We start from the raw sequence: 22,838 nt of genomic DNA, 5'->3' as shown, positions 1-22,838 counted from the left end.
CATTTTGTGTTTCTTTCTTCCTTAAAAAGATGTTGAGCCCCAAGAGAGCAAGAGCTGTGTTGTCTCAGTATCTGCTGTAGTACCTCACCCAAGTGCCAAGCTGGTGTTTAGTTAACTGAAGAAAGGGCTGAGCAAAACAAGCTTAGTATTTTTGCTTATTTGTAACATTTTAAGTTTTGGGTTTTTTTTTTTTTTTTTTTTTAAAGAAGGACGAATATTTGTGGTTCAACCCACAAACATCGATAGAGCACTTTCTGTGTATCAGGCCCTTTGAAGGGATGTTGAATGTACAAAGAGATGAACTACATCTACCAGTTTCTTCTTAAATGGCTTCGCTTTCGGAATATATGTTCCTGCAAAAGATGGTCTATGTTGAGCCTTGAGCAGCATTGGACATAGCCATATCTCCATAGGAGCTTTCTTGATCATTCCCTTCAAGGCAGAGTTGGGGCATCCATTTCCTCTGCCCCTAGAGACACCAATTATATCACTTATCGTACAGCATTCTGTCTCTGGGTATGTCTGTCTAGGCTTCTGGAGGGCAGACACCAGGAAGTATTTATAACTCTAGAACCTGGTTTATAAGAGAGACAAAATATGTTGAACAGAAGTCCCTGCGTGCTTGTTTAGCACGAATGGATGAATGACTTTGGGCTGTGCTTATGAGAACAGAACAGAAAGCAAGGTAACAAACAAATTCGTATTAATTATGTTTGTACTAATTCACTTATCTGCTTGATGAACTGGAACAGAAATTTTATACTAGTGGTAAAACACAAAGGTGTATATATATGCTAAAGGGAGGTTTTTAAAATTTTTGTCTTTATGTAGGCTTCACACTCAGTGTGGAGCCCAACCTGAGGCTGCGAGCTCACGACCTAAAATCAAGACCTGGGCTGAGATCGAGTCTGACACTTAACCGACTGAGCCACCTGGGCACCTCTAAAGGGAATTTTTAAAATAATAAAATATTTTCAAACATTTCAAGGCTCATTTACATACCAGCATTAATGTCTAATATCATATTCATATTTTCAGATATTCATATTTCAGAAATAATCCTAATACTAATGGCTAACAGTCCTTTGTATATTTGATAGCAGTACGTTATTTGAAAGTCCATTAACTGTCATTCAGCCTAGCTATCTGCCAAATGAGTGTAGATTAACAGTTGTATTTTGCCTAGATTATATCATCTTCAAAGGCTTTTGTAGTTACTGAGGGTATCATGAACAACAAGATGGTTAAAATAGAAACCTGAAACATTTTAGCTGGTGGAAATGAATTGTATCATGAAGCTGGGAAATGATATTTGTTTTAGTTTATCAACTGAGCTCCCCGGAGGACTCGAGGAAATGCACGTTCTAAGTTTTTCACTGCAGAGGGCCCAGTCCGCCGCTGCCATTAACAAAAAGCGATATGGTAGGTCTCATCATCTTTCTTGGTGGCACTGGAGTTTGGATCCTGTTTCTGGATTTTGAGGCACAGGGAAAGATAGATGAGTGGTACGTTGTGCAGAGGCCCATTTACGGCTGGGGTTTCACGCAGGCTGGAAGCAGCTCCTGAGTTCGCGGTGCTTTGGTCTCCCAGTCTGTCCTCCGTTGCCCACCCTGAGGATTGCTTGACATTCTTTCCTTTTCTTGTTGCATGGCCGGTCCTTGCTTCTCTCAGTGCCCTTCGTGCTTCTTTTTGATCCACCCTACTCTGATTTCGCCTTTTCTCTGGCTGGCCTTTCTTGTTTGTTCTGTTTCTCCGGATCAGTTTCCTCTTCCTGCCCTCCTGTGCAGAAGCACCAGGGCTGAGGCCTTGGCTCTCTGTGACACAGTGCGCCTGTGTTCAAGGGTGCCGGCTGACTCTCAGGTCCGCCTCGCCAGCCCAGAAGACCTCCTCTGACAGCCTCATCTGCTTGCCACCTGCTGGATGTGTGTTATCTACTTTGCACCCTGCTGATATGTGAAACTTGACATTTAAAGCGTATCGCCCTCTTTTTCACAAATCATTCCCCTAGCCCACCCCCACATTTTTACCTCTTTTCATGTTTACTGTCTTCCTCTCTTTGTCCAGCGCCCAGCCAGGCAGCCGCCGTATTTCATCAAATTACTTTCAACAGAATGCTTTTCTCACATATATTTCTTTTCAGATCGTGTTACTGCTACCATAGCGATTTTAAGCTCTTTTTGCTTCCTTAAGTCATGTTTTTTTTAATGTTTTCCCCACGTGGTTTCCTCGCCTCTGTTCTTTTTCCTTCTTGAGGACTCTGCTGTGGGATAAAAAACCTTTCATGAACATTTGTGCTGTTAACACATCACCCTCTACCCCTCTCCCCAGAGTTTTCTTTCAGTCCAGAGCACAGAGGGCTCTATTTTTCTTCTTGCCTACCCAGGCCAAGTATGAATCATTTGGTTTGCCATTAACGTTCTCCATGAGCTGATCTCTGCCACCTTTATTCATTCGTGTAGTTGTTTAGAAACTCCTTGTGCTGGATCAGCGCTGTGTGAAGTACAGACAAGGATGGAGTTCTTGCTGTCCACAGGCTTCATGCAGGGACAAGAAATACGGATGGCTGACCCTTGAACGGCTTGAGTCCAGGCAGACATGGATTTCTTTTTCATTAAATATATTGGGAAGTTTTCTAGAGATTTGCTATAATTAAAAAAATAAAACAATAGACGAACAAATGTAGCCTAGAAATACTGAAAAATTAAGAAATTGGGTATGTCATGAATGTGTACCATGTTGTCGATCCTAGTCTATTTTATCATTTACTACCATAACACGTGCACAAGTCTGTTATAAAAAGTTAACACAAACACCTAGAGTCTGTACATGGCACCGTTTTCAGTCAAGAGAAACGTAAATGAACATGAAAATGAATATCAAATCATAGTGGAATGAAATGAACTGTAGCAGAGTTTCATAGCCACTTCGGGTGCTCTGGCCTTAAGCTCAGCTGTTGCCAGTATCTGCCTAAAACTCCACCTGAGGGGCGCCTGAGGCACACCATCCCATCACCACACCAGCAGCCGGGCTCTCCAGGGAATTGCACACGGCAGTAAAAAGTCCTCTCTGGTGGGTCTCATAGAAGTAGTTAAGCTTTCGGGGCATCCACAGTTCTTTGGGTTTTTGACTGGAGCAGGTGCCCCCAACCCCCACGTTGTTCAGGGGTCAACTAATCACACGGTAGGATTAGATACCACTTTTGGTTGTCGTTGGCTCTTAGCCGTTTTCAGCCTGGCACACATCTGCAGCCTTTCTGGATCTTTCATGGCATTGACAGTTTGGAAGAATACAGTAATCCCTTCGTTTCTTCAAAAGAGTATTTCTTATTTTTATTTTTCTGATGTTCCCTTGTGTCTAGACGCATTCTTGGCCGGAGTACTATGTAGGTCCTGTTGTGTCCTTCTCAGAGTATGCCTTCCGGAGGCGCACAGTGTTCATCTGTCTTTATTGGGAGATTACTTTGATTACCTGGTCAAAGTATTGGTAGATTTCTTCACTGAATAAATACTACATTTTTTCTTCCTTGCCACTACTAAGTAGTCTATGGGGAGATCCTTGTAGACAATGTACACATCTTCTTCCTCTTGAGAATTTCTCCGTAGATTGATAATTGATCATTTTTGCTAGAAGCAATTTTTACCAGTATGGTTGCAAAGTGATTACTTCCCCACTCTAGCCCTCTCTCTACTGGTCAGCCTTTCATTCTGTCATCTGCAGGAATTCTCCCTTCCCTGTTTAATTCATTGACCTATACTAGTATAGACTCCGGACTTCCCATTCCTTAATTATTTATAGTTTGTTACTGTTTTTCATTGTTTTGGTTTTCAAATTGTCCCAGATTTGGCCAGAGGAAGCCACTTCAGTGTGCAACATGTCCCCATCTTTGTTTCTTTTCTTCTTCTTTTTTGAGCACTTCCTTATTTTCTGTCAAAAACAAGATGTTCCAGGATCCTCTTGTACATACCCTGACTATAGGCCTGGAAATAGCCTTTCTTGGAGTAGCTTTGGTTCATTTTAATAGACAATGGTGTTTAGTGACCAAGAGCTGAGCATTAGAAAGCTCATTGCTCCTGGGTGGCTCTCTGTTGTGTGAGCCTTTAATGAAATTGAAGACCAGCAGCTTGATTTTCCAAGGGAGAGACTGTTGATTTCAGACTATGGAAAAACTGTAGGTGACTATAAACCTTTGGTTGCTTTAGGAAATGATTGGGCAAAGTGGCTTATCAACTGCCTATTTTATTTATTTTTTTTTAAGATTTTTATTTATTTATTTGATAGACAGAGATCACAAGTAGGCAGAGAAGCAGGCAGAGGGAGAGGAGGAAGCAGACTCCCCACTGAGCAGAGAGCCTGATGCGGGGCTCAATCCTAGGACCCTGGGATCATGACCTGAGCCGAAGGCAGAGGCTTTAACCCACTGAGCCACCCAGGCGCCCCTCAACTGCCTATTTTAAAGGAGAAAATGAAGCTAATGGCGTGAATGCAAATAAGTGTCTGAATTGTACAAGGACTCACTTTAGAAATTACTTCCTTGGTACTATAATCATTTGCCACCTGTGGAAAGATAGTACGTGAATGTTCAGTATTTACATTGCATTACTTACCTCCTCTCACTTTCCCCATATGAACATTAAGTGTACATCTTGTTATTCGGGCAAACTGGGAAATCGATTTGGGAAGGCCTATAAACTCCTTTAAGATTCTCAAACAAAAGGCAACTGTTGTTGCAAGTCATAATTCTGGAAGCCTGAATATCTTTACTAAATATACTAAATATAAATATACTTATATATATATATAAATGTACTAAATAGAAATATCTTTACTAAACATACATATACATATGTCTGCAGGATGCAGAAAACATCTTTAGAAATGTAATTTAATTTTACACCTTTTAACTTTGAGTATTTGCTTACATAAATTATTTGAGAAATTGTCCCTTAGAAATTTTTTATTTTTTGAAATAATTTCAAATTTATAGAAAAATTATAAGAATAGTTTACATTAAACCCAGATTCACTGTAATATCCTGCCATATTTGCTTAATTGTTGTCTTGTTTTTTGAAAGTTGCAGACATCATGCTCCTTTACCCCAGATACTTCATTGTGTATTTCCTAAGAACAAGGATATACTCTTCTAGAACCACAGCACAATGACAGGAAACCAGGAGTTTTAACATTGATACGTTAAATCTGTAAGCCTCCCTCAAATGTTGCGGGTTGTCGCAATAATATCCTTAATAGCAATTTGTTTTACCACTCAGCTTCCAGCCCAGAATGATGTGTTGCATTAGTGGGCAAGTTTCTTTAGTCTGGAGTGGTACCTCAGTCTTTGTGTCTCCTCAGTAACATTTTGGCAGAGTACTGGCCAGTTTTTTTTTTTTTTTTGGAAGGCCTCTCAACTTAGGTCTGTGTGATGTCTTCCTATGACTAGAGTGAGGTATTGCATTTTTGTTGGGGATGCTGCAAGTGATGTTTGTCCTCAGCAGGTGGCATCAGGTGTGGGGCGCTGGTTTGTTTCATTATTCATCATGTTACCTTTTTTGATCACTTGATTCAGATGGTATCTAAGAGGTTTCTAGCTTTCCCTTTGTAATTTACAAGGAAGCAGACTATTTAAAAAACAAGGATTTTTTTCTTTTAAAAATAAACCATCTGTATTTGAAAATGCTAGAGTGGTGCCTGAGTGGCTCAGTTGGTTAAGTGTCTGATTCTTGATTTTGGCTCATGTTATGATCTCAGGGTTTTGGGATTGAGCCCTATGTTGGGTCTCCCACTTAGTTGGGGGTCTCCTGGAGATTTTCTGTCTGCCCATGTGCATGCACTCTATCTCTCACAAATACATCTTAAAATATATATATATAAAAACGTAAGTGTGAAGTACATTAAAATTGACCTCAGCCACCATCTAGGAGTAGGTACCTGCTGTTAAAATTTTGGTGTTTTTCTTTCTTTTCAAATGTGTGTTTTGAGCACCTGCTTCTTCCTATCCCAGACTAAGGGGATATTATGATGTATATAAAAGGTGGGGGTTACATTCTGACAAATAATAATATTATTTCTTTATTGAGATAGAAATGATATAAAATATATTCGTTTTAGGTGTACAAATGATTTAATATATGTATCTGTTACAAAACGATTACTATCGTGAGTTTACTTAACATCCATCACCACATACAGTTACAATTTTTTTCTGGTGATAAGAACTTTTAAGATTTACTCTGTTTGCAACTTGCAGATATATGATACGGTATATTAACTGTAGTCACCTTGTTATATGTCACATCTGTTCTCTGTTACATCTGCATTACAGTCATTAGAATTATTTATTGAACATATGTCCCATGCAGTGCTGTAGGTATTTCACTTTCTTTTTTTTTTAAAGATTTGTTTATTTGAGAGAGAGGGAAAGAGTGTGCCTGTGTCGGGGATGGGCAGAGGGGGAGAGAGAGGTAGACAGATCTCAGGCGGATCCACAGTGAGCACAGAGCCTGACATAGGGCTCTCAGGACCCGGAGATCATGACCTGATCCAAAACCAAGAGTCAGATGCTCAAGCAGCTGAGCCACCCAGGGGCCCCCTGGTGCTTCACTTTTATCAGTTACTTAATTCTTTTTTTTTTTTTTTAAATTTCTTTCATTTACTTAATTCTTTTTTTTTTTTTTTTTTAAGATTTTATTTATTTATTTGACAGAGATCACAAGTAGATGGAGAGGCAGGTAGAGAGAGAGAGGGAAGCAGGCTCCCTGCTGAGCAGAGAGCCCGATGCGGGACTCCGATCCCAGGACCCTGAGATCATGACTTGAGCCGAAGGCAGTGGCTTAACCCACTGAGCCACCCAGGCGCCCCTCAGTTACTTAATTCTTAAACAACCTTTGGGGTAAGTATGATTGTCCTCACTTCCAGCCGAAAATTTAACATAACAAAGAGGGTAAACAGGAAGCAATGTCCCATGCTGTGATTCAGGCAGAGACCATCCCTTTGCCCACTGCAGTATGTTAATAAGTTAAAAGCCACATTTGAAAGTTAGAAAATTGATTGACTTAAGGTGTGGTGATGATACTGATCTTTCCTGAGCAGAATTCTGGCAGCATTGTTATCTGTGGGCCTGGGTTGCTTTGTACTTGGCGCTGGTTTTCCCGGATGGCCAGTCCTCCACTCTCCTTCTCATAAGCAGTCATCTGTCTAGATCGGGCCTGCCGTGGCATATCCTTGCCTTCTCTTTGGAAATTCCCTCGCTTTCCCTCTCTCCCATTCTGCTAATCTATTCTCAATGATGTGATGGTTGAAAAGAAAAAAGAAAAACCCTGATTTGTAGCATTTGCTGATTTCAGTGGTGTAAATACTGCTATTATTGATTTTAGGCTGGCAGTGCCACATCACTGAATGCAGGGCTGGACAGGGGTGTGTGCTGGGGGAAATGTGCACACCATCGCTGTAATTTCAGAGAAAATAGATGTAAGCCTCGAGATTTTAGGTACCAGGGAAGTGTGATAAAATAATTAAAAAGTGATGAGTTTTAAGTATTTATTAATCTGTTGTTTATATAATTTATTTAATTCTGCGCTTAGTTAATTTTTTAATAATGGCTGTGTTTAACAAGTGGCTTGCAGAATTCCTAAAAATATAGTCATGGGCTCTCACGAGCCTGTACAAGTCATCGCCAGTTTACCATGGCAGTTACCTTGCTGCTGATGGGGTCCACCGCCAGAAACCTTATGTCTGACACTGTCTGGCCATCTGAGACATCAGTGCTGGCCCTTCTTTGACCACTCCTCCCACAGAACTTCCTTACTGTCTCATTCCCCTCAACTTCAGCTAACATCTTCCCTGTTTCCAAGGCCTTGTTCCTTTCCCACACTGTAATTCACTTTCTCCCTTCGCTCTGATGCTTTTCCGTTGCCCATTCCTTTTTCCCCTGATCAAGATACTGTCCCTGGTTTAAGGAAGACCTCAGGCATAACTCATATCTTGGGGCATGGAGAGTCTGCATGATGTTGGGCAAGATGTTGGGTCTCACGTGGAGAGAAAATCCTTGTTCTACAAAAGGAAGATCAGTTCTTTGAATTCCAGGTTAGAAACCTGAGAAACAAAAATTGTGTTTTTGTCATTAATAAATATGTGAAAGTGATTATAGCACCATTAATATATATATCTACTATATACATGAGTTAAAGAAGGGGAGAATTGGGACCACAACTGCCATTTAAAATTTTGTTTTTCTGATGGGCATTAAGGAGAGCATGTGATGTGATGTGATGAGCACTGGGTGTTATACGCAGCTAGTGAACATTACATTGAACATTACATCAAAAACTAATGAGGATGTACTATATATTGGCTAACTGAATTTAAATAAAAATAAAATTTAAGAACAAATAAAATTTCTGGTTTTGGGGTGGCAAGTAAGTTACTTATTGTGGCATTTAGGGCTACAGTGCATTCATATCTTGGGGATCCCCTATACCTACAAAATAGGGCCATTATAAATTGTCATCTGTCAGCAAAAATAATCAGGACTCTGACCATCCTGTGAGGTTCAAGATATATCTCTTCAGTTTACTGGAGAAGTGGAGATACAGATGCGCCTCTTCCTGGGGCTTTAATCAAGAATGTGTCTGGAAAATTGCCCTTGTTAATAGTTCATCTATTGTCTTTTTAGATGTGCTACAGACTTATTAACTGGGCAGCCAGATTGACCTATGTGTTCATTCCATGGGATGTGTCCTTCCCAGGAGCAGGGAAATCATGTACCAGAATATTCCTCAGGGAAGCTGTGGTTCCAGCAATCACCTCAACAAAAACTCTTGCGTAGATCTGTTTTTCAGTCACCTCTGCTCTAGCTTAGTCTTGTGAGTGTCTGCAGGGCCTCTCGGTGCCCCATACTGGTGTGGGGACACCGGGGTCTTGGAGCTGATGCGCGGTGAGAGTGTGGATCCTTTGCTCCCAGGGACTTGCAGAGGGCACTCCTTCAGGGAAAAAAAGGTACTTTCGTGCCAGGTGCCTTTTTAATCTGAATTTCAAGTAGTTTTGAGGTGAGCGAGGCTTCTGTGTTCCCATCTATTTAGTATTTTGGGTAGTTTGACTTAACATTAAAAAAACTGTTGAAGCTTTGTGAGCAGTTTAAAGCTTATTTCCTTTTGTCTTGGGAGTGAAGAAAGAAGTTGGTGTCTAATGCTTTGTTAAAAGGATTTAAATTGTCCCATAACCCCCTCTTCTGCCCTCAGTTAAAAGAAGGCCCCAGATACCACTTAATATCTTGGGCACAGAGTCTTCTAGCAAGATACTGGTTCTCACATCTTCAGAGGAAATCCCTGATCTTGAGAAAGGAAACACATCTTAGAATTCCTTTTCTTTTCCCCCTGTAGAAGTAGTCCACACTGTGAGTAATGCAGGCCGACAGGGCACACGGTCTCAGTGGGAACTGCTTAGCTCCGCTGTGGCTTATTATAGTGCAAAAGGAGCCACGGACCACGTATAAACAAGTGAGCCTGGCTGGTTCCAAGAAGATTTTATGTACAGACACTGAAATTCAAATGTCATGTCATTTTCACAGGTTAAAAGATATTTGTCTTTTGATTTTTTTTTTTCCCCAAACCACTTTAGAAGTATAAAAACCTTTCTTAGCTTTGAGCCATACACAAACAGGCCGAGAGCTGGATTGCCCCCACAGATTAGTTTGCCAACCTGTGCTCTGAAGGATGAAACTTTAGAGCTTTCTCTCACACACTTTTTCCCCTCCTCATGTTATAATGGTATTTCAATACCTTGAGAAATTTATTCTTCTCATGTGCTGCAGACATTTTAGCTGGTTGTGGTTTATCATCACAAAGGGTATTAAATATTTTGCCAGCCTAAGCTTTTCAAAATGTTTCCAAGATAGGGACTTACACATGAGTCTCAGTTATAATTCTCAAAAGAGTGACTGCAGCCCGTGATAATTCTGTTTTACCAACTGTGCTGTTCCTTGTGGTAGGATGCTTTGGAACTTTCCAGTTCAGCATTTGCAGGAAGTCACAGCTTTATTTGTAGCTCATTCTGAATTCTTATCTGTTGCATTGAACAGATGTGGGCCCCTACCATGTACAGGGCACTGCACAAAGCACTGGGGATCAGTGAAGAGATGGGCATTTGGGACTTTGGGAAATACTTTGAACTCTGTTTCCAGAATCCACGTTTTGGACCATTGCTTAAGTTTGATGTTGTGATTTTTGGTTTTCAGTGTTGAATAAAAATATTACCTGCTGCTCTGTAATGCTGCTGGGCCTAATAAATTTTGGCCACAGGGTGGCATGGTTCTCTCAAAGGCTTCATTGTTGCCAAAATGGAAAAGAAAAAAAAAAAAAAAGCTCTAAGGAAGGAGCTTTCTTGCTCCTATTTAATGCTAAAGCAGCCTGGCTTTTTGTAGATTGGTTTTTCCATAGTGCATTATTCTCTTTTTCCTTTTTTTTAAATAGTGCATTATTAAGATTTAGATGTTACTAAACCTGGTGCTTTTAAAATCTTTTGTTTATGGTGCCAACATGAATTGTCTAATGTTTATGATTGAGAGAGTAGTAGTTAGGTCTGTATTTTGTAGAATATATTTAATTTAGACACTAACCTCAAAAAAAGAAAGAACGTGTAAAAACTAGAAAGAATATTTGCGAATTAACAACAGTTATCATCTCAGCAGTTGCAAAGTCATGGACAAAGTTACTGATACAAGGTTTTTGTCTAATTCCAGGATTTGATGGAGAGGTAGCTAAAGAAGAGTAGGGATTCCAGAGGGTCAGGAAACACATAACCGGAAAAGTGATTGTCCTGTCCTTGTAGAGTAAGAATATTATCATAGACTGAGAGCTGAATGTGTTCCAAGAGTGTTCATATATTAGCTGCAGGAAGAGGAGGTATTGTCTCCATTAATATAGTCAGGGACAGTGGGGTTTAGAGCATTTAAGTGAAGTCTTTGTAGGTTTGACTGGAGCCCAAGTGTATGCTCTTTGCACCCTGCCACTTCCGGGCTAGCTCATCGGAGACTCTCCTTGTTGGAGAATAGGGGGATTTGGCAGCGATTTGTAGGATGTCGGACTGAGAGTTATTACTACCACTGGAACACAGCTCAAGGGCACGTTCAGGCTGTAAGGATGTAACTAACTGTTTAATATGCCTCCACCATCCTCTTGGCCTTATTTTTGGATTCTTTTGGATTTCTTTTTTACCTGTTCGTCAAGTAAATATCCAGACCAACTATTACCTTCTTAGTTTACTCATTTGTCCAGCCACCTCCACTAAAACCCTAAGCTTTAAGGACTACAGAGATCTTATTTTCAGATCATTTTGTATTCTCAGTGCCTACAGTACTTCCTGGCATGTAAGTGCTCAGGGTTTATATTTGTATAACCTCCTCGAATGGGACCCAGTTTGGATGAGACATTTGATTTTTTTCTTGAATTTAAAGTTTCGTGAAGATGGACTTTCAAGGGGAACCTGACTCTCTCTTTCCTTTCCAAGGGCGATTGTGTGGTTACCGTGTTGCTGGCTGAAGAGGACAAAGTTGAAGATGATGTAGTTTTTTACTTGGTATTTTCGGGTTCCACCCTCCATCACTGCACAAGTACTCGGAAGGTCAGCGCTGATACTCTGGAGACCATTGCTCCTGGTAAGTGTTGGGCGGAGTCTTCACTGGCCTTTCCTGGTTCATGCACACTTTTATTCTGTGTGGTCAATGTGGAGTGAGAAGAATGAATCAGGGCGATAGAATTCTTGTCAAATCTTTATGTTAACAATGCATTAGAATAAAGCATTCTGTTTATATTTGCTTGTTCCACAAAAATCTGAGGCTGACTAGAAATTAGTGAAATAAAATGGTGTCATAAGTTTAAAAGTAAAAATCAGGATCAACAAAAATATTAATAAAAATCAGGATCGGCAAAAATATTAATTTATGAGAACGTTGAGATTTGGGGAGAACTAAAACAGGTGGAAGATACACGTTCTACTGTGGTTCCCATGGTGCGACTGCAGATTTGAATTCTGCATATCATAGTGGCAAAAGTAAAGGTAAAACACAGTTAATGAGTACTTAATCACTATTGTAATTATAGGTTTAACAATTAAAAGGGGAAGATAGGTAGTTATTAAAAATGCTTTACAAAAGTCATGAAATCATTGCTACGTCCACGAGAAATGGCTCCCAAGATAATGGCTATCCCTTGACCTGTCTGTCCCAGCACCTGAAGGTGTATTGATTTGTGTTTGGAGGTGAGCTGCTTTCCTTCATTGATCTGGCTTCGAAGTTAACAGTTGACCAGTTTTCATCAGGATACAAAGTAGGGTGAACTTAGGGGGAGCGCCTAAAAAGTGCTGAGTTAACTGTTTTCTTTTAGAGAACACAGTGGATTTACTTCTTACTAAACCATTTCCTTTTACCAGTGTTTTTACAGAACACTGATTCCACTGTGTTGAATAGACCGTGTGAAAAATTATTAGTTTATGAAGCACTTGTAATATCTAGTCTTGCTGGTATTGGTTCAGATTGCTGTGCCAGTTGATACAAAAGAATTTCATGTCGGATACCACCAGCTCCTGGAAATTTTTCTGCACTCAGGGACTGGGATTTAACGATTAGTTGAAAGCTGTATTTATCCTCCTGTTTGGCAAAAATGACATTAAAAAATATAGGATTTAAAGATTTTTGACAATTCCTATGAACATCTTACCCCCACCCTTTCTCCCCCAGCCCCCCAACAAAGTTTTAGGGATTGGAAATTCACCTGGAGTTCAGGTTAGATACTGATTTCTTTCTAAAGCGTATTAAATATCCTCCTTTGTAGCTTAAAACTCCAATCATCTCGTTTCCTGTGATGTTTATCATGTCAGAAAGGCTTATCTGGAACTTGAGGCCTGCCCTGGAACAGGTGCCATCCAGTATCACCCTTGCAAAACCTCTGTCCTGTGTGGGTAATGGTGAGAGACAGCTCCGCAGGGGGTCGAGTCAGCGGTGCCTGGCTGAACTCTTACCGGGAAAGGAGCGGTGGTAATTTTTATAAACTTACTCCTTCCTGAGTCAGAAACAGGCAGGAGTTAAAGTTAGGGGGTGGTGCGTGAGGGGGTGTTCATGACTGCGTGTGCGCATGTGTGAGAAAGCATGGAGGTGGATGTGGAGGGTGCACGGAGCGCTGAGGGAGAGGACAGCTGTGGCAGGGGTGTTGCCCTGTGCCCTGGTTGCAGTGCTCAGTCACAAGTACTGGCAGAGTCCGGCCCCGTGGAGAGGGATCTTCCCGGCAGCCCTGGTCCCTTCGCTGGCAAGGCCTTGCGATGAGGATGGGTGGCAGACAGTTCCTTTCCTTGGCTTCACAAGCCTGCTGTACCTGTGTGACGGCCTGGGGCTCCGAGTTTGTTCCGGACCCTCTCTGAGCTCCAGCCTACCTTTCTGAACTCTAGTTCCCATCTCTTCCCTTGCCTTTGGTTCCAAACCTTTTTATGGGTCTCTGCACCCCTCCTTCCCAGTCACACCCATCTCCGGGTGTCCTTCTGTACTTACTCCGAGGACCCTTACCCTGCTGGCCCCAGCGAACCAGAATGGATATGGTACTGTGCTGCTTTCTGCTAACTTGGAAGTTAGCAGAAAGTTAGCAGAAACATCCCTGACCCATTAGCGTGGGGCCTGGAGTCCTAGTACCTGCATTCTCCATTTTCCGCTAATCAGCTACCCCCCCTTTAAATTATGATCTCTCGCACCTCCCGTGTCCCCTGTCATGCTTACAGGGCCCAGCAACCCGTCTCCTTCTCACCCCACTTAGCCTGCATAGACTGCTCCTCCTTCGTGTTCATTTGGGCTGGTGGTAGGAGGTGCTCGATCGCAGCAGAGGTGACAGAGTCTTGGAGTCCCTGTAAGACCCTCCTGTACAAGCAGGCCAGATGGAATGTAGAGCCAGACTGTCACATGTGAACCTTTGATATGGACGCAGGGCAGTGGCAAGGTCCTCGCTGGTGAGGTAGGAGCTCTGTGAACTGTTCAAGCGGAAGGGATCCTGAGCGCTCCCCGTTGTGTGAGATCTTTCCACTCACGGGTCTTGTTAAGATGCCGCATCTGCCGTAGTCATGTGTGGAGGTGTAGGGATAGGGGCGTTGAGGGCATTGAGTTGATTTTGAATTTCTTGTTGATATCATGGAGTTAAATATTTTAGTCTAGAATTAAGCTGCCTTAATCTGTTTTTAGGGACATCTTAGACTCGTTGCTTCCCTTCCTTCCGCTCGTCACTGAGCTGTCTCCTTCTCATGCCTTCCCTGTCCACCTTGTAAAAATACACAACAGCCTTCAAAGGGCGCCTTGGTGGCTCATTTGATTAAGCATTGCCTCTTGATCTCAGGGTCATGAGTTCAGGCCCCCCATTGGCCTCCATGTTGGGTGTGGAAACTATTAAAAAAAAATACACAATGGCCTCCTGTCTGTATTCCTTCTTGCCCTTCTCTGATTTATTTTTCTGCACTGCACTTACACACTTCTAACACGTTATATCTTCTATTGATCTTTTTGTTTTCTGTGTGCCTCTACTAAAGTCAGCTTCATGAGGGCATAGACTACTGTTTTGTTGGTGTGTGCTAAGAAGGCTGTCCTAGGAATCCCTGCCATTGGATGGAAGAGCGTTTCTACTTGATCTGAATGCACCCTGGTTCTTGGAAGCCATTCTTCTTGAAAGGTTGCGTACACATGGGTGGGTGCCTGTACACACACACGCCCTTTCTTTTGAAAAAATGCAAAAGGAGTTTGCTCTGGCTTCTTGAATTGAATTCTTCCTTGGGGGTGGGAGCCTGTGTTCTCTTGCCAGAGCTACCTATGATGATTTGCGTCAGTTAGCTGCATTGATAGCCTTGGATTTCCTGTCTGCTGTGGGCAGTGTCAGATTAGTCAAGATTCTTGATTGAAAGTCTGTGCTTGCTTGGTGCATCCCAGTCCCGGATAAGTGTGCGCAGTCTGTTTGCAGCAGCTGCTTCTGGGAGCAATGTCAGTGCACCCTCTCTGCTCACGAGTGGGATGAGCTCGGCCAGTCCTAGTCATTTGGGTTGACTCCGGAAAGAAAAAAAGCTTTGTGTCTTGTTCTTGGTTTTAATGTCATGTTTCATCCACATTGCTGGCTCTCATTTTTTCTTTGAGTTCTCTGCATGTTTCACTGTCAGTGTTTTGTAACATTTTACTTTTTACTAAAACCAGATGATTGATTGACCTTCAAAAGGCAACTACTTCTTGATGTTAGTCTTTAACCTTTTATTATTAGGGGTGGAAGAGAGAAAGGAACATTTCTAAATTGTGTCCTTTAAATGTTTTAACTTCGGATATGAAGATTATTTTTTTCTATTTTCTCCCTTTCTTCCTTAATGAGATTTTTTAATGAATTGTGTGTGTCTAATTATAAATTGTAAAGGCTTTTTTATAAATAATCTTCTTGCCTTACCACCATCAAAAAGCTGTAGACATGATATCATTCCCCCTTTTTAATAAAGTAAGGCCAATAAAAGCATCTTAGGGGGCAGTTAGGTGGAGACTTTGGTTTCTGCTTTATTTGCCTTTAAATTGTTTGGGTGCTTTACAAAGTAATTTTTAATAAAAAACATTTTGAAAACGAAAACAATGTCCTCTCTTCTGAAAATAAAGCTGTCAGGTTCTGATTAACATGAGACACAGACAGACGAACTATGTATTAAAATGTTAGTTCATTTTATTGATGCATTTTCTGGTTAAGAATATAATGTGCTCTGAAATACCGCCTAAAGTGGATATCCATCTCTAAAGGCGAAAGGTATGGCCTTTAGTGGAGGAAAATACCTCCATTCTTTTCTCTTTGTATGAAACAAATCTGACTGCAAATCTCATCTTAACTAAACAGTGAGTTTCCTTTAGAGATAAAGCTGAGATTTTTCTTTAAAAGACTTGTGGGGGTCTGGTAAGTAATGTAAAGAAGTCTGAGTATCCTTGGAAGAGAATTCTTGAGGGATATGGAGTCCTGCCTTATTATGTTCATTTTTATTAGCTAAATGTGAATTTAGCCCCAGCAAACAATGATTTCAGAATGGAAATGAGACAGGATGTTCAGTGGACGCCGCACACTGTTTTTATGCAAGGATTTAGTGCAGGATCTCTCTTTTCCCAGCATGTGTTACTTAAGAATTTACAGCACAGGTTCTTGTTGGACAGGAAAACTACAAAGATACATTGACCTAAAATTTGACCCAGCTCTTATGTTTTTCTTTCTCACTCATCAGAGGGAAGGTACTATATATAGTAGATTTGTCATTTAAAAAAGAAAAAACAATTGCTGTGATCAGAATTCCTTTCGGGCTTATTAAAGCTCAGTGCTCACAGCCCAGGTCCCAGTAACTAGCTCTACAGGTAGATCACGATGTAGCTCTCACTTCTTGTGAACCTAGACCTGTCTCTTAATAGCTGATGTCCAAGGTTGCCAGATTGAATTACACATTCGAAAAGAAGTTGTTGACTTTAAACTGGCCTAATCGCAGAGTGCTGGACCCCGCTCTGTGGCAAATGAATCGTTACTTTTGTGGTGGACACTTCCTAACAGTCTTCCCTATTCTAAAACACTCCTGCTATAAGGCTATCCCTAGACAGGTAGGATTACAGATTTTTAAAAAATCTTCAGTTACTGTCCCAGTGCTAGTCAGTATATATAGTTGCTATGCTGGAAAAACAAACTGGGGACTTGTTGAAGGGAAAAACCATCTGCTGTGTACTGTCCCAGCTGCCATGCTTATGTGGACGGTGTGTACTTGGAGCTGAGGGTCTGAGCCTGGACTCTGAGCCACACACATTGTAGTGGAGGCAGTGGTCCTGCCAGAGGAGTGAAAATTGGCTCGTGGGAGCAGAAAATCTTTCTCTCTCTCTCTGTAAGCAGAGACACATGTACAAATATGTGCTAAATCTGTAGCATGAAAGTTTCATTAGATGGGGGGTGAATACAGAAAAATGTCTAGGAAGACTCCTTGGGGGGTGACAGTGATTAAAATACTGAGGAACACTGCCTTACAGTAATAGACTGAAGTACGGCACACCGTGTTCTGTATTAACAAGCCCTTTTCCCACAAAAAATATATATGATGAAATTCCTGTGCCTACTGTTTTTTTGTCCCATTCTGCTTAAATACTTTTACACAGAGACATTTTACATACATATGAAATTTGCACATCTGCCACCAGACCACCCAAAATGAACAGTAGGTGCTTTCTGCACCTGCACATGATCCTGAAGACTGGACATTTCCTTGAACCCTGTATCGCCACTTCTCAGGTACTTGGATGCCAGACTGAAAAACTAAAAGACGGTGTTTCCGTGTTTTCCACCGTTGACTCCTTACCACAGCCTTTCTCTTAGAACAGGAGTGGGGCCGCCTGGGTGGCATCATCGGTGGAACGTCTAGCTCTTGGTTTCAGCTCAGGTCATGATCTCGGGATCGTAGGACGAAGCTCTGTGAGGCTCTGAGCTCAGCGGAGAATGTCAGCTTGAGATTCTCTCTCTGCCCCCTTACCCCTTCGCCCTCCCTCTTTCCCTCCCTCCCCATGCACACGCATGCGCTCTCTCTCTCTCTCTCTCACACACACACACACACTTTCTCTGTCTCTCTCTCTCTCTCTAATGAATAAATCTTAAAAAAAAAAGGGGGGGGTGGGGAGACCATGCTCTGAGTGGGGCTGGGCTGGGCTGGGCTGGTCCAGCAAGCACTTTCAGCATTCCTCTCTGGATAGTTGGTCAGACAAAGTCCCAATTGTTTGATTCTCAAAAGAGAAGGCCCGGATGGGATGTGTGCCACTTTTAGCTTAATAGGAAATGAAGTAATTCTTGGGTCATGCTCCAGCACACTTGTTTATCTGTAGCACTATTTCGTTTCCATGGGTACAGTGCTTCATACGTTGATAAGGAGCCTGCGGAGACGCTCTCCAGCCGCATGAGCACATGTACCTCCTGACCCACCAGCTTAAAAAAGGTTGGAATTCAGTGCTTTTAAGAGGAGCAGTAGCAGTTAATTGACATTGTTGCTTCTCAGCTAGGTGGTGGTCTTCTTCTTTTAAGATTTTATTTATTTATTTGACAGAGAGAGAGCACAAGCCAGGAACAGTGGGAGGGAGAGGGAGAGGCAGGCTCCCTGCTGAGTAGAGAGCCCAACACAGGCTCCATCCCTGGGCCCTGGGATCAGGCAGATGCTTAATGACTGAGCCACCCAGGCTCCCCTCCGCTAGGTGCTTTTTGTTGTGTTTTTGTTTATTCTGGACCCCCCCCCCCCTTTTATGTTTTCAGTAGTGCCAAAGGCAACTTTTAGCTCCTGGGTCCTGTGGCAGAAGCTCTTTGTAGAGTTTCATGAATCTCTTTTCCTTGAGTGACCTAAACAGGAACATTTAAAATTTTTTTCATTTTAGTTTAGTTTTAGAGCAGTAGAAGCGGGAAGGTCAGAGGGAGAGAGAATCTTCACAGGTTCCATGCTCAGCGCAGAGCCGGACGCAGGGCTCCGTCTCACAACCCCGAGATCATGGCCTGAGCCCAGATCAAGAGTTGAACGTGTAACTGACTGAGCCACCCAGGCGCCCCTCAGCAGAACACTGTAATAGCTAAATCATGATGATGATGATAACGACCAGTCTTTGGTGCCTCTCTCGGGCGCGGTGCTTTGTGCATGGCCATCTCTGATGGTTTCTCTGATGGTTTCTCACAGTCGGGATGGCGGGTGGCATTGGGCTCCAGGGTGGAGTGACTTGTTCAGGATGACCTATTCTGGGCGCAGCGGACGGTGAAGACTCCAGCCGGTGTTGTCTGACTCCTCCGCTTGTTGCCAGCAAACCTCAGGACCCCTCAGTCGGTCAGGGAAAGATCTCCCGCACCCCAGTAGTTACTGTGGATTTCTGATGTAGAAGAAAGAACCGGGCCTGGTCGCGGGGGTACTGAGAAGGCGGTTTAAAAGATGGAATTGACGCTTAGGCTTATTTCTTTACCGATTTCTCTGTCTTCTTCCCTTCTTTAAATTCTCTGGAGCTGCTTCCCTCAGAAGAAGCTCAGTAAATTTTTCAGACCTTCCTTTTCTAGATAGCCTTGGGATTCTTACTTTTCCTTCTTTGTTAGCAGGAGGTTGGGTGGAAGAAGCACCGTGCCCCCGGCCGGAACCTGCTGCTCCTCTTTCTGCCGCAGTTTTTGTGTAAAGAGAGGTCGACTGTGGCGATGATAGCAAATCGGATGTGGTTTCTGTGTCTTTTTGGTATACATGTGGGCATCCTTAATACCCTGCATTCTGTGTGTGATGGCCCCGGGAGAGAGTCCTGTCTCTAGGGCGAGTTTATGGCAACAGGACGTTTTATGCAGCGGGTTTTATTACTGGGTCCATATTACATAGCTTTGTTTTTTAACAAAGGGTTTTCCCCCCTAAATGCTTTATCTAAAAGGTCATAGGGATTAAAAAATAGTCTTGAGACCCAGTCGAGCATAATAGAAAACCCCAGTGGGACAGAGTAGTGCCTGCAGGCTCGGGTGCTGTTTCCGGACGCCGGGGCCAGCGCTGTGGTTGAGAGCGGCGGTCCCTCTCCCGGTGGACTCTCAGTTTTTAATATTAAAGGCCGGTCCAGGACACCCACAGCCCCCCACTCCTCTTTTACTCCTCAGTTTCTTTTGAAAAAGGAGCCTATAATCATACCAAACACATTCCAGATTGACGGCACATTTTACTCACATTCAGATTGTGAGTTCATGTCCATAGGGAAGAACACGGGGCCAACAGTCGGATGGATCTCTGTTCCTGGGTTTCTGCTTCCTGGCTTTTCCTGACATTCGTCCTCCTCTGATACGTAGTTTCATTTTACACAGAAGTGTGTACACAGACGAGCTGACAGTAGTTCACCCAACCACCGCCACCGTCCACATCTGTCTGCTCACCGATTACTTCTGCTGACGCAGCGGGAAGAGCCAGGCACGCATAGGCTGCCGATAAACACACGTGCGTGTGCGTGAACCACCATCTGTGTCTGTCCCCTCTGTCTGTCTTCACCCTTTCCTAGCTGGATGGGGTTCTTTGCAGACACTTCTATACTTGGCAGTTTTGAATAAGGTGGTGTTGCTTCACAGTGGCTTTTCTGCACTCAGTGCACCGTGTGGGGGGAGGTGGGGCGGAGAGAAAGAGAGACATGAAATTGAAGATCTGGAATATGGGATGAACTCTGTCTATATAGAAGGAGCTCTTAGAGGGTGGCGGATGGATGTGGTGGTGGTGATGGATGCCATTAGTGGCATTGGGACTCCCTTTCTGGTTCAAGCTTTTGGGTTTCTCACCTTTGCACAGGCTTGAGGCTTGTAATGCTGTGCTGTAATTGTCAGTTAGATGCATGAACCGTTCTTACTTTAAAGTAATTCTTCCAACTGAAATACCTATTGTTACACCTATCTGTCTGATTTCATAGGCAATGAATTGAGGCTAGGTGATGTTGTTTTGGGTGATGGTATTAAAGAGTTTGAGAAGACTCTTCTAATTCTGCTCTTTCCGTGTAAGACCTGGAGACTGTCTAGATGCAACAGAGAGGTGTTCTCATTTACCTCGGGCCACGTAGCTGAGAAGTAAGGGAAATTGTTTTGGACCCAGGTCTCTGCTGTCCCTAAGCATCCAGGTATAACCAAGTTAGTATCTTCCCGAAACTGTCCTTTCCATCCCTTGAACTTACCTTCTGCTTCCACGTTTGGGCTCTTCAAACTGTTCTCTATTCTTGGAATCTCTTGTTAACGTTCTCTCCCTGTCCAGCTTCTGCCTACTGATGCCCACAGGCTTTGACCTCCGGAGAAATGCTGGGGCTCCTAGGGGCTGCGCCCTCATGCAGTGAATGAGGAAGTCGAGGCCCATGGAAGCAGAGGTAATCTGGGGTCGCACAGCATCAGAGTTTCCAGCCAGGGTTTGAGCATGGTGTGTTTATTGCTTCCCTGTTGATTCTTCCACTGTCCCCTTGTTTCCTCTTGTACCCATAAATCTTGAGAGAAGGGGCAGCCTCAAGAGCAAGGAAGCGGGCTCAAGTTCTGATTCTGCCACCCAGGAGCTTCATCTCTGTGGGCAAATGACTTAGTACTTCTGTGCGTTGGTCTCTGCATCTGGTGAATGGTATAATAATAGTGTCTGCCGCATAGAGTTGCTATGAGGAGTACATGAATGGCTACTTGGAAAGCACAGCGAGTAGAGCCAGCACACCGCGCGTTATGATGTGTGTGTGTGTTATGTAAGGTAGGTGCCGTGCATCTGCGTTCTGAGGGCTGCAGAGCTGGGAGCAGCGTGCCTGCAGAAAGCTGCTTCTTAGCAGCCACCTGCTTTGTGACGTCTTCCTGCTCATACTCACCTGGGAAATGTCCTGCATCTCTCCCACCAGTTGCACTGTGTGTTTCTTCTAGAGCCCATCCCACTCTGACTTCTTCGAAGTTCTCTGCAAATTGTTTGATTCCCCGTTACAGACTGTAAACCTCCGGAGGGCTGAAACAGAGGGCTGAGTCTTTCACGTTTGTATTCCCAGTGCTCTGGGCTTGGTGCCTATCTAGCTATTGGATGTTATAAAACAGTTTTTTTTATTTTAACCTTAAAAAAAAAGATTTTACATATTTGAGAGAGAGTGAGAGAGCGCATGCCCAAGCAGAGGGTGGGGAGTGCAGAGGGAGAGAGAGACACGGGGCTTCATCCCGGGGCCCTGGGATCGTAACTTGAGCCAAAAGCAGATGCTTAACTGACTGAGCCCCCCAGGTACCCCATTATAGAGCAGTGTAAAAGAAATACTTTCTGCCAGAAGAATCTCTAAACCTACTACCTGAATCTGTTGACTTGTTTCTAATTGACATTGTTGTTTTATACAATTAGGCTGGCTTCCCTTCAAAGGAAAATCAGAAGTTTTTTCCCCCTAATTTCATGTCATATGTTAAATGTATAAATTCAACACATGCATTGAGTTGAAGTACGTATGTGGGTATCAGCATGTGTGGGTACAGACACGCACCAGGCAGGGGATGCTCTATCTCCTACAGCCTTCATAGAAAGAATTCAACTCGGAAGGCAGGACATGTACGTGGTGGAGTGATGTGTTCATGTGGAAGCGGATCTCAGTGGTTAGTGAACCTGGCCTTGTTGCTCAGTCGTTGTACTGGCCTGCGGTTCGGGTATTAGGCTCCTTGCAGGCGGGCACAGAACTCTTGCATCATGATTCACTAGGCCACGACCTTGGGCATCAGACTTGAATTTAAATAATGGATTCTGCTTCTTATGGTATCTTTGTGACCTTACTTCTCGGAGTCCCAGTTTTGTCATCTGCAGCATGAGGACAGTACCTACCTCCTCAATCTCTTGTACAGAGAAAATGACATGTCGGATAGCGTGGTAGTCACTTGGTCAGTAAATACTTGTAACCACCCTAAGATTACACAACAGTGAGAGATTTCTTTTGTCACCAGGGTAAAGGGCTTAAAGAGGCCCCTGGAGAATCGTATGCAGAAAATCAATTTACTTATTATTCTCATTGTTCACACGGGAAAAACAATTACAGTTTTCTCTTTCAGAGGCAGCAGAAGGCTTCGTCTGTTCTGTCCACGTCTGAAGCCTCTCCTGGCCTTTGGCCACAGTAGGGAAAGTGAGCTCCGTGGCCCTATAGAGGGCTCCCTCGGCCTCACCCCACTGTGGACAAGCAGTCTCTGCGCGTGAGGGCCTGCGGGGAATCGGCCAGAGCACCAGGTGGCGTCACTCACGCAGCAGAAAGACAGGCTCCATTTTCCTTTCTGCGTTTCTCACCAGAGAGATTTTTTGGAAGAAGAATGATGATGTTAGGGGCGTACTTCTAGCCT

At 43.2% G+C, this 22,838-nt stretch overlaps 1 protein-coding gene across 12 annotated transcripts in view; it reads left to right on the top strand.

The window, feature by feature from the left end:
• Positions 1-22,838, top strand: part of AKAP13 (A-kinase anchoring protein 13) — a 322,839-nt gene that overhangs the window by 105,903 nt on the left and 194,098 nt on the right. For all 12 annotated transcript variants that reach the window (XM_045067346.1, XM_045067354.1, XM_045067353.1 and 9 more), the window contains exon 3: positions 11,500-11,647. In XM_045067346.1, the coding sequence (XP_044923281.1) occupies positions 11,500-11,647 (148 nt within the window). The remainder of the gene's footprint in view (positions 1-11,499; positions 11,648-22,838) is intronic.

Source organism: Mustela putorius, unplaced genomic scaffold, assembly GCF_011764305.1.
Source record: "Mustela putorius furo isolate JIRA1106 unplaced genomic scaffold, ASM1176430v1.1 tig00003875_pilon_pilon_pilon, whole genome shotgun sequence".
Classification (NCBI taxonomy): domain Eukaryota; kingdom Metazoa; phylum Chordata; class Mammalia; order Carnivora; family Mustelidae; genus Mustela; species Mustela putorius.
The sequence above is the reverse complement of the archived record's forward strand: the minus strand, read 5'-3'. Positions and strand labels throughout refer to the sequence as shown.